A 14607-nucleotide genomic window follows, 5' to 3' on the forward strand; every position below is an offset into this window, starting at 1 on the left:
ATCATCTCTCTTCGTCAGTCTCCTATATGGAGGCGATAAGAGCAGCTAGCAGGTTAGATTCACCAACCAGAATAGACGACACAGTCTACACAATAGGACACGTCACCGTCCAGCGCATGTTTTTGATATACACAAAGGTGAGTAAGAGCTTTTCTATGTTGCAAGCCAAATATACGTCTCGTCTGATACGCCGTATATACCGTGATTCGTGGTTTTCCCAAGGATTTTACCTGTAACACAAAGCCATATGACTGTAGTTTACTTAGAACTTACTTAATCGCCGTATACGCTTATAACATATTCTGGCTAAATACTGTTATATCGTCAGTGTCGTGCTCGTCCTAGATGCTGGATTCTTAATTCTCTCCGTTCACTGCGGAAGTGGCATGAGCTAAATCCTGCACTGGTGGAATAACATGATGGATAATTAATTATGTATACGAGTAATACGACGAGAGACATCGTTTCTATTTTCATATCCACAGAATATTTTGACAGAGTTCCTGGTATGAATAATCTATATTATTTTGGAATGACAGATAATGTATCCTATGACTGTGTAATTACTTCTGTACTAAAATATAGGTTTTAACGAACTACGAATGCAGTTTCTCATGCGCCAAGGATTTGCTTATTCATCGGCTGCTTCAGTGTAATTACAAATGCCAAACTTATTTTTTCGGTCGGAATAGCAAACAAGTAGAGCGGCAATCCATCCAAATACAACGTGAATTTTTTATTTGACAAAAGAATTTCGAAAGAGAATATGCAACAATTTCAACATTATAATGTGAGGATCGCGAGATTCAGATCAATTTAACCCAAGAATCCGTTGGCAAAAGGGTAAGCTTGACCAAAGTATCCAGGGTATCCGGTGAAAGGAGCGGTGTAAGGAGTGACGAATCGGGAACCAGTGAAGGGAGCAACTGGGGTAGTGTAGGTAGGAAATGGGGCAGGGTAAACGGCGTTATCGGGCTGTCCGTCCTGGTTCAAGTCAACGCTACTGTAAGCGAAATCGTTGAGGAACTCGGAGGGTTTGTGGACGGCAACTTGGCGTTTAGCGCGGGTGGTCTTGGCGGGAGCGGCGTTGGCGACGACGGCGGTCGCAGCCTGGGCGAATGGGTAGGTGAACGGAGCCTGGGCAAATGGGTAAGTGAACGGAGCGCCGTAAGGGTAGGGGAATCCAGTGCGGTAGTTCAAACCGGTGTAGGGGTAGTAGTTGGGCAACAGAGCGGGAGCTGTGGGGTAGACTGGGACATCAGGTTGGCCGTCCTGGTTCAAATCAACGCTCTTCGAGTACAAGTCACTCAGAAATTGAGAGTGGTATAGAGACGACCCTGGGCTAACGTATTGGGCGGAGGCGCAAGCCAAGAAGAAGCTGATGATCTGTCAATCAAATTGAAATGGATCAGTTAAATTGATTTGCAGAATATGGGAGTGTTGACAAGATTTGAATAGAGACAAAACAAGAACTTACCAAGAATTTCATGTTGTGGGATAATGCTTGTACTGGACAGACGTTGTTGTGAACAAGTGAAGAGTTAGGAGTTGGTTCCTTCTTTTATATCGTTCAAAATTAGCCAGTGGGCAATTGGACAACTCCCTTCTGGATCTCATTTGAAGGAAAACTTCCGCGTATTTTTTGCTGTATACATTTCACGGTCAACTGGAACAACTAATCTTTTCACTAGAGGATCGAAATAACCTTCAAATCTCGTTTGACTAGTTACACAAAAACCAAATCCTCTCGTTTCGTGCATGTTTCGTCTTGTATTGGACCACACCTATTTCTATTAAGCTCACTACTTGACTTAAGAATTTTGTTTGAATCCGGAAAAATCTAGAATTCAGGTGCACAAGGATTAACGAACCTATAAAATTGTACAGCGAAATATGGTCAAACGAGGCTGAATAATGGGTGTGGTTCGTGGCAAAAGGAAGAAATCACCAATGATCAACGAAGACCCATACAGAGAAAGGTTTCAAACACGCATTGTCAGTTTGAAGGTTGTTACTATTCAGGTAAAGGGCGATTTATTTCTATTTCGTTTGAATTCTGATGAAAATCTAAGCTACAATTCGTTCCTATGCACGCCAGCAATATGTCATACATAGCGAAAGTTGGATGGTTCCATTAACAATCACGATTGCTTCTTATGATGAAGTGATTTTTTTTTAAATTCTAAATCTCAAAACTTTATTCGAATCTCTTCTCATTTAAAAATTTTTTGTTCGCTACAATTCTTGTGGTCCTTATACGAATTCGTCGAAAAGAAATGGGGAAAAAAAAACAGGAAACCGGACGGTATACGTTGTACCGGTACTTGATTTCTGTACTTTGGCGACAGTAGACGGGCCGACTTTTTGGCTGTGATTCAAGAACACTCGTCTCCTTTGTCTATCGGTAGGTAGAAGAAAAATGCCAAACACTTGCTTACGACAGGAAGGATTCTAAAGGGAAGCATTGGTCCGGCTATAATCACTTCTACGGTCCATTTTGGTAAAGAAAAAAAAAAAGCATTGAGGGTTGCCAGACATTCAGCTGTGGTGACCTTATCGGTTGCCCCTTTATGATAGAAATAATGAAAAACCAATCGGTGCCGTATAGTCGATAGCAGATGGGACACAGTTTAATGGAAAACCATTCATCAGTGGCTGTCCATGAGACTAAATAAATAATCCTACATCCCAACTCCCATTATATTCCTGCAATAACGATTATCGTTACGTCTTATTTATGACTGCAGCTCCGCCCTCAATCGATCCTTCGAACATTAAAGAGGAGGTGGACATTCAACTACTTCCTGGAATCTCTCGCCAAGTCATCATCTTCGTGGGTTGTAAACGTTCGGCAAAGTGAACTCGCTCGTCATTTTCGGTCACTGCAAAAATTGGCCTAATCGATTATTTCGCTGGTGCAATTGTCGAGACAAGACAGAATCGACCAATTTAAAAAAAAAAATTCCTACAATACTATAGCCCATACTCTTCAATCTGTGATGTTTATCGTACCTCAACCAGATGCTATTGGTTTTCAGGATCTTGTATACAAAGTATGTTCAATTCAGTGTCGTACAAAGTTTCTAAAGAAACAAGGCGTTAGGAGGCTAAATGGGAGTAAACAATCGAATAAGGGTTGTATTGAGGTTGCACAATTGTGATATGTTAAACACAACAGAGCAAACAGAAGTGCGTTAGAAATTCGAACGAAAAGATCAACACTTTTGGGACACTGCGTTAGGCGTCCAAAAGCAAATGTGCGTATCTCTGCCATACGAGGCAAGAAAGATTTGGCAAATACAGAATTGAACCGTAATCCTAGAACATCTCGAATAATTCGTTGACTCGTTCTAAGAAACATACGTTGTTGGGACTTTTTTTGTTTCTGGTGGGAAAGTAGAAGCAAATTTAAAGGATAAGTAGTATTTTGGAGAGAGAAAAAGATCTTCATAAACATATGAAAGAAAGATAAGCACAGGATCTACTTGCGAGCTTACTTCAGAAAACAAACTACCTGAAAAAGAGGTATTCACGCTATAGAGCCTTTTCATGATTGGTTATTTCTATGCGAATAATTGTTGGAAACAGAAAATAATATGTGGTGAGTTATCACTGAATAGAACCAAGGAACACGCAAAGAGAGCCAGGAAGAGGTCATAACAGATACTGCTAACAGACGCTTGTCACAATCGCAGCATTGCTTCCCTCTCTGTGGCGAAAGAATATTGGTACTCAGCGTTGAGCTCTTGAGCTGTTTTGTGGGGTTTCATACCGACGTTCATCCTTGATAAATTTGATCCGCATTGCACTCGGGGTCCTAGCGAGAAAGGAACTCCTTCCAGGCCTGAATAAAAGATAAAATGTGCTTATGTCAAGCAACTGTTTGATTCAATAAAATAATTTAAAAAAATTTATTTCTGACCTGTGAAACCTGATAGTGTAGACGATGACATGACAATAAGATGATTCTTTGTGGCTGGGTTGTCATCTGGTGAGGGCTTATCATTGTTGAGAGGAGGTAATGGAGCAGGTCTTACTGGAGATTTGATTTGGGGATTGGCATTGGAAGAATTTTTTGTGTAGGGTGTAGGAGAAACAACTGGTGTAGATGAAGTGAAACCTGAATTTGTTGTGGGTTTAAGGTTGACTGCTGGTAGGGATGGAAGAACTCGATTCAACATTGGATTTGAATTTGAAGGTAGGGGAGCAGATTTGTAACACAGCACCAATCCATTGATTTCTCCACCCATGGTAAAACCTTCAGGAGCTTTCTTTGATTTACTTAGTATGATGATGTCAGTAATGGCAAGAAAGACTGAATTTTTCTCGCTCAGTCTGTAGGTTAATTGCCGCTTCCTCCAAGCTCTTTGCTCTGCAAACAAATATGTTGTTAGAAAACCATCAAAGAATTTCTAATTTCTAGTTCTTAGTTTCTTACCAGCCCCATAAGTTTTCGACAACAAGACATACCCATTGGGGGGAGCATCTTTGTCATTGATTACACACAATGAATCAATAACAAATCCAGAAGGACCTTCTGTCTTTGACAAGCATAGATAACGTGTGATCCTTTTACCAAAAAAACCATCTTTCCATAAATCTGCATCCAAATCTTGATCGTGCGATTTGGCTACAACTGTGTAGCCAAGAGGACATTTTGACGGATCTTCGACAACACAAAGTGCCGTCACTGGACGGTCATCTGGTAAAGGTAGGGTATTATAAAGTTCCTTCATTCTAGCCAGTTACTTTAAGCCTCAATGAAATAAGAGAAGAACAATGATTTCGACAACACTTTTCTTGAGCTCGATGATTCACAAAGGAAAGGCCTCCTTGAGACTTGCGGCCTTGAATTTTACATTTAACACCTAATAGAGGTACCATCAATGGGCAAGTCTAGATTACGACACTGATTTATTTTGAAAACTACGCCACCTACAGTGTGGTACAACATTTTTAAAATTTGCTACTATTCTAGTTTGTAGTTTCTTCCCTCGTATAGGATTAGCATTTAACATGAATTGAATGAATATTTAAGTAAAAAACATAAATTTAGAATATCATTTCTTTATAAAACTAACGAAATAAATTGTTGCGGCTATCAGCCACCAGGGAATGACAAAAAGGGAATCTTTCTTTTCCTAATGTTTTCTATGTTGAAAACTTGAAATGTTGATTAAATATAAAATATTTAAATGGGTTTAAAAAGAAACTTAGGTAATGAAATGATTGTTTTTTATAAAACGAAACAATTGTAATTGTATGTGACTTTGACTTGTTGAATTTTCAAAAACTACGTTTCTGACTCTTCTTTTCCCGGGTCAGAAGGTGCTCTATTATGAAGCGGTAAGAGACAAGATCGGCACAACGATCAAGTTGTCCAAAACTAGTCTGCACTCTGAAGTTAGACCATATGCTCAGCAGCATACCCTTGCCGACAGAAGTAGAAAGTGACTTGTTAAAAAAGAAGTTGTTGCGGTTTTTATTTAATTTGTATTAAAATTTAAAATTTTCCTGTTAATCATCAAGTTAGATAAAACTTTATAAATTAAAATGCCTCCTAAGAAAGGAAAAGGTAAGAAAACTGACGACTGGCCCAGTGATGACGACGTGGTTGACCCGATTAAGGCTGCGAAAAGTGGGAAAAAAACTGGGACTGACCAAGAAGAAACCAAGGTGCCAGCAAAATCCAAAAGCAAGAAAATGAGAAGCCTAAAAGCTGATCTTGAACCAAGTGATGATGAGGGTCCAACACTGCCTAAGCCATCTAAAACGGAAGCTCCTGTTCAGCCTGCCAAAGCTGCTGGCAAAAAAAAAGGTAAAGGCAAAAAAGATGATGATGGCTGGAACAGTGATCAAGATGCACAAGCTGTTATTGATCTAAAAAATATCAAAGCTGATGATTATGAAGATGTCAAGCCCAAAACCAAAAGCAAAGTTAAAGCAAAGAAAAAGAAGGCAAATTTTGAGAACAGCGAAGGTGAGGACTCTTCCAATGAACAGAAGAAAGTTCCAGAAGATGACGATGATGATGAGGAAGAAGTAAAACCCAAAACTCAAGAAAAAAATAAAAAGAGTAATAAGAAAAAGAATGCAAAAGAAGACAGTGATGATGAAGAGTCTTCTAACAACAAATTTATGGAAATTCAACAAGAGAGTGAAGATAATGCTAGTGATGTTGAAGATCTGGGTCCAAAATCTAAAAGCAAAAATAAAAAATCTAAGAAAAAAACAGCAGAAAAAGAAAGTAGTAACAATGATGAAGATTCTTCCAGTGAGCAACCCCAAGCAAGTCAAGTAGAAGTGAAAATGGAAGAAGAAATTTCTATTGTCGAAGATTCTAAAACAAAATCTAAGAGTAAATCCAAGCAGAAGAAATCTGCTAAAACAGAAGATGTTGAAGAAAAACAGCTAGAACTGAAGATGGAAGAACTAGCAGTGAAAGAAGATCAAGACAACATAAGTAATTCTGATGAAAACAGTGATAATGAAAAACAACCTGAAAAGAAGCAAGAAGAAAAAGTGAAACTATCTCACAAAGATAAGAAGAAACTAAAGAAACAGATGGAATATGACAAACAAATGGATGTCATCACCCGTAAAGGAGGTCTGGGGCACAGTGAGTTGGGAGACAATTTCACCATCTCTCAAGTTCAACAATCTGACAAGAAGTTGGCCCAGTTGGAGAATGCTGTTGACATCAAAGTTGAAAACTTTAGCATATCAGCCAAAGGAAAGAGTTTATTTTCAAATGCTAGCCTGCTCATTGCTCAGGGCAGAAGATACGGACTTGTTGGGCCTAATGGGTAAGTCATTTATTTATAAATTTTCTTTGCCATAAATAACTAATGTTTGTTTTACAGTCATGGAAAAACGACCCTGTTGCGTCATATAGTTTCCAGAGCTCTGCAGATTCCTCCTTCTATTGATGTTCTGTTATGTGAGCAAGAAGTAGTCGCAGATGACACTCCTGCAGTACAGGCTATTCTAAAAGCTGATATCAAGAGAACAACATTACTTGAAGAAGCTGAAAAGCTTGAAAAAGAACAACGCAAGGGAAATCTGAAGGTACTTTTTTTTCATTAAATAGTTCGCTATTACAATTTTTCTAACCCACATTTAAAATTTTTATAGGTCACTGAACGATTAAATCAAGTGTATGAAGAATTAAGGGCCATTGGTGCTGATGCAGCTGAACCCAAAGCTCGACGAATTTTGGCAGGTCTTGGGTTCACTGCTGAGATGCAGAACCGGCCCACCAAAAACTTCAGCGGTGGTTGGCGGATGCGTGTTTCCCTTGGTCGAGCACTATATTTGGAGCCTACTCTTCTCATGTTGGATGAACCTACCAATCATTTGGATTTGAATGCTGTTATTTGGTTAGACAATTATCTTCAAGGTAATAGTCAGTTAACTGTCATGCAACAAGGCCATCAGTAATTCATCATTCGATTTTGAACAGGTTGGAAGAAAACCTTGCTCATCGTATCTCACGACCAGTCTTTCTTAGATAATGTCTGTACAGATATTATTCACTTGGACATGGAAAAACTCTTCTACTATAAAGGAAACTATTCCATGTTTAAGAAAATGCACTTGCAGAAACGAAAGGAGCAAATCAAAGATTATGAAAAGCAAGAGAAGAGGCTGAAGGAACTGAAATCCCAGGGTCAGTCGAAGAAGGCCGCCGAGAAGAAACAAAAAGAGGCTTTAACGAAAAAGCAAGAGAAAAATAGAGCCAAGCTACAGAAGAATGAAGATGACTCCACTGGCCCAGTTGAGCTGATGCAGAGACCTAGGGAATATGTTGTCAAATTTCGTTTCCCTGAACCTCCGCCATTGCAGCCACCTGTTTTGGGAATTCATAACGTCACTTTTGGCTATGATGCACATAGGCCACTGTTTAAAACTTGTGATTTTGGTATCGACATGGAGTCTCGAGTAGCTATTGTTGGTCCTAATGGTGTTGGAAAATCTACATTCTTGAAACTCTTGGTCGGCGAGTTGTCACCTCAACAAGGAGAGCAAAGGAAAAATCATCGATTGCGAATCGGAAGGTAATTAGCTGCACGCTTGTTTATTTAAGAAATGCATTATTGATCGGAAATATTTTCACAGATTTGACCAGCATTCCGGAGAACACTTGACTGCCGAGGAAACCCCAGCCGAGTATTTGATGCGATTATTCAATTTGCCTTATGAAAAAGCCCGAAAGCAATTGGGTTCCTTTGGATTGGCCTCTCATGCTCACACCATTAAAAACATGGATCTCTCTGGAGGTCAAAAGGCCCGTGTCGCCCTAGCGGAGCTCTGCTTGAATGCTCCGGATGTGTTGATTTTGGATGAACCGACAAATAATTTGGACATCGAATCTATCGACGCTCTGGCCGAAGCCATGAACGACTACAAAGGTGGCGTCATCATCGTCTCTCACGACGAACGGTTGATTCGTGAAACGAATTGTCAACTCTGGGTCATTGAAGACCAGACGATTAACGAAATTGAAGGTGGATTTGACGATTACCGAAGGGAATTACTCGACAGTCTAGGAGAAGTCATCAACAATCCTAGCGTTGCAGCGAAACTGGCAAATGAAAACTTGTAAAAATTGAGCACTAACATCAGATTTTGACTTCGTGTAATCTGCTCGCTGGATTGAGAATAAACATAAAAGAGAAATGTACAAGAATATTGACTTGAATTTTCTATATAAATTTAAGGCGCTTATTGAAATTTGAAAGAAATGGAATGCAAAACTTGAATATAAACTCGTAGTTGATCCAATCCTATTTCCATCTTCTCCCTGCAAACAAACATAAAATAAAATTTAATGTTTTTATTTAAAAAAAAAAATGCTTTACAACGTTTCACCTGTGCTGTGCATTTGATGCAAAACGCGTCAAGGCGCGACTCAAGTAAGTTGGCGTAGTTGTTTTCTTTAGTTCTAATCCTAGCTCACTCGTGGATAAAATAAGGCAATTTGATATCTCTAGCGAACTGTTTTCTTTTGCGACAGAAGAACCGTTGCTATTTTGGAAAAACCTGCATGTAAGAACCTCTGAGTTAAAGAAGGAAAAAAAAAAGGCTTATTAAAAAAAGAGAACCTGACCTTAACATGGCGCTCTCCATACTACACAGTAAGGGCATTAACATCCGAAATCCATTTGTTGCTTCTTGGAGTGAAGGGGTACATGCGCCGGGTATATATTGCAGACCATGATGAGGTAGGCCAACCGCATCAGCCAAAGTTCCGCTTTTAAACAAACGAAGAGAGAAAAACAGTCAAGTAATTCCCTATTTGTTACGAAACAGGTAACGAATTTCTTTGTTTACCAAATAAAGTTGAATCGATCCCACAGGCGAGTAAACAGATCCAAAATGAAAACATCGTCAAGGTCTGCGTTGTGATTTGATACATTCTACGGCGGCAAAGGTGGAAAAAAGATTACATTTCTACAACTAGTCTTGAAAAAATTAAGCTTCTTACCTTAATTCCTTCAATAGCCTTCTCCAGAGAATAGTAAAACTGCTTTCTTGTTCTTTGGATCAATTGCAATATACAAATGCCCGATTGTGCAATAGTTTCACGGTCCTTCTTCTCTAAAACATTTTGTGCTCTGAACCGTTTCCACAAGTTAGAGAGATGTTCCATTTTCTCGCGCATGTCTCTAGGATAGACGTATCCAAAAACAGCTATCCAATGTTTTTCCACGCAGCGAAAAATATCTGCAAGTTTCCATGGAGGTTTCACAATAATAACCTGGAGCCAAATGTCTTCGTAGACGTGTTTCATCTCAAACTCAATTATCTATAAAATATAAAATATTCAAGTGATGTCTCATAATCATAAAAAAACACGCCAAAATATTTTTTTTTTACCTGACTAAAAGAATCAACAATAGATTTTTCAAACTGCTGCAAAAATGTGGTGGCACAGATCAATTCCTTTTCTTTGAAACACTCCTGATAAGCCTGATGGTTTGGTGTCGAAGGTGTTTGGCTTGAAGAGACTTCAGGAATAGGCTTTAAATCTGTCACACTCACACAATTATTTGGGATTAGGGGTGACACACAAGGTGGTTTCTGAACAATGTGTAGAGGTAGCTGTTGGATAAAATTATCTGATTGGAATGGTTGAATTCCATTGGCAGATGCTTTGGCACAAAATAGTATGTCATTTGACAAAAGAGTGATATCTGACCCAATTTCTTTTTTAAGGTACAAACACCATTGAAGGATTTTGTCATCAGCATTCTCATCTGGCAGTAGATTTATGCAACTTTTGAACTCTTCGAGAGTTTGAGTTCTAAAGAAAGCATTCTTTTTGCTGATTTGCTCAAAGATGAATGTTCCGGCTTTCCTGGCCATAATTTCCAGTTTCACTTTATTCTCTCTGTTGGTTTTCATGAAATCTAGTTCTTGCAAAACCATCCATGGCACCAAGATCTGAACTTTTGAACAAAACTCTTCCTTTTCTACCAACATTTGCACAATAGGCAAATGTAACAGGAAAATATTTGTATCAATAACAACATGAAGAGCAGCACTAGCACTAGTAATTGACGAGAATTTTTCAGATGGGCTGGCAATAGGATGAAAAGTGGTTCTAGTAGTAAAATCCCTTCGAATTTCATGGAGAGTATCAATTACTTCTTTCTCTGTTATAGGTTCCCAATCCATTACATCTTCGCCGGTGCTGGAAGTAGAAGGCTTCTCATTTAGATTTTCAGGAGTTTTCTGTGGTTCACTATTGTGTTGGAACTTAGGAGATCTTGATTTGTGTTGAGAAGAAGTTACACATTTCTGCTGTTTGGAGGGTGATGGCCTTTCTGAAGAGATGAGACTTCTAAGGCCATCCGAATTAGATCCGTTATTATTCAATAACGTAGCCGTAGTTTTCAACTTTTTCTTCTTCTGAACGATTGATTTATCCTTGATTTTCGGTGGATTACCTTCCTTCGAATTCTTTTCCTTGCCCATACCGTAAAACAATTTTCCCAAACAAGTGTCCCATTAAAAATCGTAATAAAAGAATACTACTGTATATAACATGTAAACAGCTAAGCTTATGTGGGAAGCGTAGAAACTTGTCTTTTCGTTTCTCTATTTTGGTTTTGTTCGTCTGTACTCTGTAGCTCTTTACAGTGCTGCCAGCCTACCGCTATCATGGACTACTCATTACTCAAGCTCAAGCTATTTTTAGCGCCTTTTTTAACAGTTTTATAAAGAAATTAATCAATCCAACTTGATCAAATGTTTTAAGTCTTCTAAGCACCCATTAATAAAATTTGTAACTTATAAAATATTTGCGTTTTAATTTTGGCCCTAGCCCACCATTGAGGGGCCAGGGCCAGAGCTATAGAATACTAGCTAAGAATGGAATAACATAGAATAATATCAGAATATCATATCAACATAATATCAATATAATATCATATAGAATATAGCTATAGAATACCATAGCTATAGTATTCTATAGCTCTGGCCAGGGCGCAGGGGGGGAAAGGGAGACACTGGGATCTGGGTCCTGGAAGAGATCGTTGGTTTTCTTTTCTCGCCGAATTTCTTTCTATCGTCAATCGATAAAATGTAATTTTTACACTGTTGATTAAAATAATTGATAAAATCATTTAAGTGTTTCCTATCGATTTGTTTGTATATGAATGGAATGATTGGAAAACTGGAAATGTAGCAAATGAAAAGTTTTAACTTATAAATGATAGCAGAAAACACTTTAAGATCAACTATTCTTTAATCGGATATATAGGATTGAACACTCTGTAAAGCATTGGAATTTTCAATTTTAACTACTCATTTTAAGGGCGTGAGATTCTCGCAAGTAAGTCGTAAGCATATTCAACACAAAACAAATTTGATACTTTCACGAGACGTTTATAAGTCTTTTGTTACGAGACTATTAATGCCGCGTCTATTATTAGGTACTTTCAGTAGCACCTGTTTCTACCGAATCTTCGCTTTCACATCCATTTTCAATCAATGAATTTAGTTCATCCTTCGAGAAAAAAAAATTTTTGATTTAGGATAAAGTAAAAAAAAAAGTTATCACTTAAATACCTTCCAACCAAGTTTTTCTGCAAATAGAAAGCATCCTTCGTCACAATCACCAAGCCAAGCAACGTCACGGAAATTGTCAGCTCCTAAAATTTATCATAATAAAGAATAAAATATCTTGCATGATAATGATAACCAATCAATCAATTGACTCACCATGAAACTGCAACCCACAACTGAAACCAAGAACAACCATAACAGGGTCTTCATTTCCCGCTTCCTCGAAATTTATCAGAAGACGCGGGCATCTAGGCGGAACACTAAAAATAATTCAAACATTAAGTTAGAATCAATACCGACCATAGAACACGTGCGACGTTTGTTTATACCGATCGACAAGAGATGCAAAGGGCTGAACAACTAGTGAAGTTCCTAATATAATCAGTAGATCACAATTCGGAAAATCTTCTTCCACCAATCGAAAGCGTTCAGGAAGCGGTTCGCCAAAAAACACTGCATCTGGCTTTACAACAGCTTTACATTGTTCACAGCGAGGCACAACATCAGAAAGAATTTTTTCTACCAAAACCAAAATTGATTTGTGAGTTTTCATGAAAAATTATATGGAAATAAAGCCTTAGAAATACATGACATTTTGTTTACCTGTCATCCATTTTCGGTCGTATTCCTTACGACATTCAGGATTGATACAGCGTGATGTGTGGAGCGTACCGTGAGCTTCAACTAATTTTTCTGCAGGAATCCCAGCAACTCTTTCTAAGGCATCACTGAAAATATATACGTGCGTTGTGATTATTTAAATGTAAAACATGCGCAATTAAAATAGTTACAAGAGTCCTTACACATTTTGAGTATAATGTCTCAATAGGAGTCCTAAAAATGAATAAATTTAAAATGTTAATATGGTAAAATATATTCTGAAAAACAAACCATTTCTTTTTACAACCTTTTTTGTTAAGTAATCTAAGAAAATAATGGCATGGAGTAGGTTCAAATGTTTTGGGGTAGAGTTCTTTTGCCATAGCAAAAAAAGGCTCTGGATGTTTTCTGAAATATTCAATTTCAAATATAGCTTCAGGATAGGGTAAATCAAATCCACACAGCTTGCTGTAAAGGCCACTTGTTGGGCTACGGAAGTCAGGAATGCCAGCAGCTGCAAACACATTTCATTATAAATAATTTTTAGTGTAAGTTAAAAAATGAAAAGCCATTATATTACAAGTTGAAATGCCTGCCCCTGCCATTGTAATGATATTTTGTACATTTCCACTTTTGATATAGTCAACAATTCCATCTAAGTCCAAAGTACGGAGAACCTACAAAACAGTTTTTTCCGTTTAATCTCCACTTTGAATATTTGTTCATTTTTTTTTTACCTTCGGTTTTTCCATTAAATCCTTGTTTCCAAGTCCTAGAGCCAGTTTGTCAGAGAACCATTTACGTAAGTTATCCATTTCTTTGTCTTCTACTCCAGCAGATAGTCTCTGGTGGTTATCATTAGTACATCCTTTCCCTTTGACTGTCTTATCTTTGGTCGTAAGATTTGAATCTGTAAGAAAAAAAGAAATGAAATACTTAATCTTGTGCAATGCTAGTTTCTTTCAAGCTCATGATATTAACTACAGATAACAAGACCAAATACATATTGCTTGTTTTATCAGTTCTTTCAATGCCATACTAGACCACTGCCTTTTCTTTGGTGTTCATATCAATATTTTAATTTCGTAACACAAGTTACAGACGATTCGCTGAAAACTATCAAATGTACCTTTCGACATCTAAAATGTTGTTTGGAATAAAAAATTTGAAATACGGTGGGATGAAATGTACCAGCTATTTTTTATTATTATTTGTTAAATATAGAATTGCTTGTCTACGATTGTTTTCCGTTTTGCACAAAATCCAAGCTTGACAGGACACAACACATGGAGTCATTGACCAACATTAAAATAGACAGCCATCTATCCATTTATACGTGAACTATTTTCCCTTTCGCCAGCGGATTCTCTCCTGACTCCTGAGCTGAGATTGAGATGCGAGGTTTTTAAAAAACTAAATAAACTTCTTATGGACATGCTGATCATGATCAAATCAATAAAAAAAAATTAAGTTGATGAACCACGATTGTCCTGACTCCTGACGTTGTCTTTTGCATAAGAGTTTACCAGTCGATATTAGTATTGGTAGTCGATATTACTATTGTTAAATAAAAACCTAAAACTGATTAATTATACTCATGACTGTCGTCATAATATAAGAAGATTATGAAAAAATCTTAAATCTACTAACCTGAATGCGTTGCTTGGTCCGAGTAGTGTCACCGTAAAAATCATGTATGTCTTCCCTTACATAAAAATTTTCTTTAAGTTAAATATCTTCCTATGGACCTAATCCTAGCGAAAATTTACAAATCGTCCGCAGATTTCACCTTAGCATTTCTAATCGTCTAGGAGTTCCAAAACACACAAGCAAACATTGAACACACGTAAAGTTCAATAGGTAACGGTCATCTTATTAACTAATGGGAACCGTCAGCATGTAAGGCAAATAAATGTAACAGTAAAATTATCAAAA

The 14607-nt window shown here is 37.7% G+C and overlaps 4 protein-coding genes across 5 annotated transcripts; 1 reads left to right on the top strand and 3 right to left on the bottom strand.

Moving 5' to 3' along the window:
• Positions 1-721: 721 nt before the first annotated feature.
• On the bottom strand, positions 722-4911 carry LOC124188501 (multivesicular body subunit 12B-like). Its single transcript, XM_046581154.1, has 4 exons — positions 4439-4911; positions 3923-4372; positions 1478-3844; positions 722-1386 (listed from the first exon to the last, which is right to left on the bottom strand). Exons 1-3 carry the CDS (start codon positions 4734-4736, stop codon positions 3684-3686), a joined length of 909 nt encoding a protein of 302 aa, XP_046437110.1. The 5' UTR covers positions 4737-4911; the 3' UTR covers positions 722-1386; positions 1478-3683.
• A 418-nt stretch (positions 4912-5329) lies between these two features.
• On the top strand, positions 5330-8683 carry LOC124188444 (ATP-binding cassette sub-family F member 1-like). Its single transcript, XM_046581083.1, has 5 exons — positions 5330-6806; positions 6864-7068; positions 7135-7399; positions 7463-8057; positions 8119-8683. Exons 1-5 carry the CDS (start codon positions 5554-5556, stop codon positions 8603-8605), a joined length of 2805 nt encoding a protein of 934 aa, XP_046437039.1. The 5' UTR covers positions 5330-5553; the 3' UTR covers positions 8606-8683.
• LOC124188458 (transcriptional protein SWT1-like) lies at positions 8622-11151 on the bottom strand. The gene is made up of 6 exons (XM_046581107.1): positions 9880-11151; positions 9488-9808; positions 9334-9419; positions 9110-9253; positions 8872-9042; positions 8622-8803 (listed from the first exon to the last, which is right to left on the bottom strand). Exons 1-6 carry the CDS (start codon positions 10978-10980, stop codon positions 8725-8727), a joined length of 1902 nt encoding a protein of 633 aa, XP_046437063.1. The 5' UTR covers positions 10981-11151; the 3' UTR covers positions 8622-8724.
• A 582-nt stretch (positions 11152-11733) lies between these two features.
• On the bottom strand, positions 11734-13987 carry LOC124188489 (NAD-dependent protein deacetylase sirtuin-2-like). Of its 2 annotated transcripts, none has more exons than XM_046581145.1 (10): positions 13802-13987; positions 13410-13582; positions 13253-13349; positions 12980-13186; positions 12876-12906; positions 12676-12800; positions 12402-12591; positions 12229-12332; positions 12076-12158; positions 11734-12013 (listed from the first exon to the last, which is right to left on the bottom strand). In XM_046581145.1, exons 1-10 carry the CDS (start codon positions 13809-13811, stop codon positions 11936-11938), a joined length of 1098 nt encoding a protein of 365 aa, XP_046437101.1. In that variant the 5' UTR covers positions 13812-13987; the 3' UTR covers positions 11734-11935. The 2 variants fall into 2 exon arrangements, with proteins under 2 accessions (XP_046437101.1, XP_046437092.1); XM_046581136.1 differs by lacking the exon at positions 13802-13987 and adding an exon at positions 13676-13724.
• Positions 13988-14607: the final 620 nt, after the last annotated feature.

This window comes from Daphnia pulex, chromosome 1, assembly GCF_021134715.1.
Source record: "Daphnia pulex isolate KAP4 chromosome 1, ASM2113471v1".
Taxonomy (NCBI): domain Eukaryota; kingdom Metazoa; phylum Arthropoda; class Branchiopoda; order Diplostraca; family Daphniidae; genus Daphnia; species Daphnia pulex.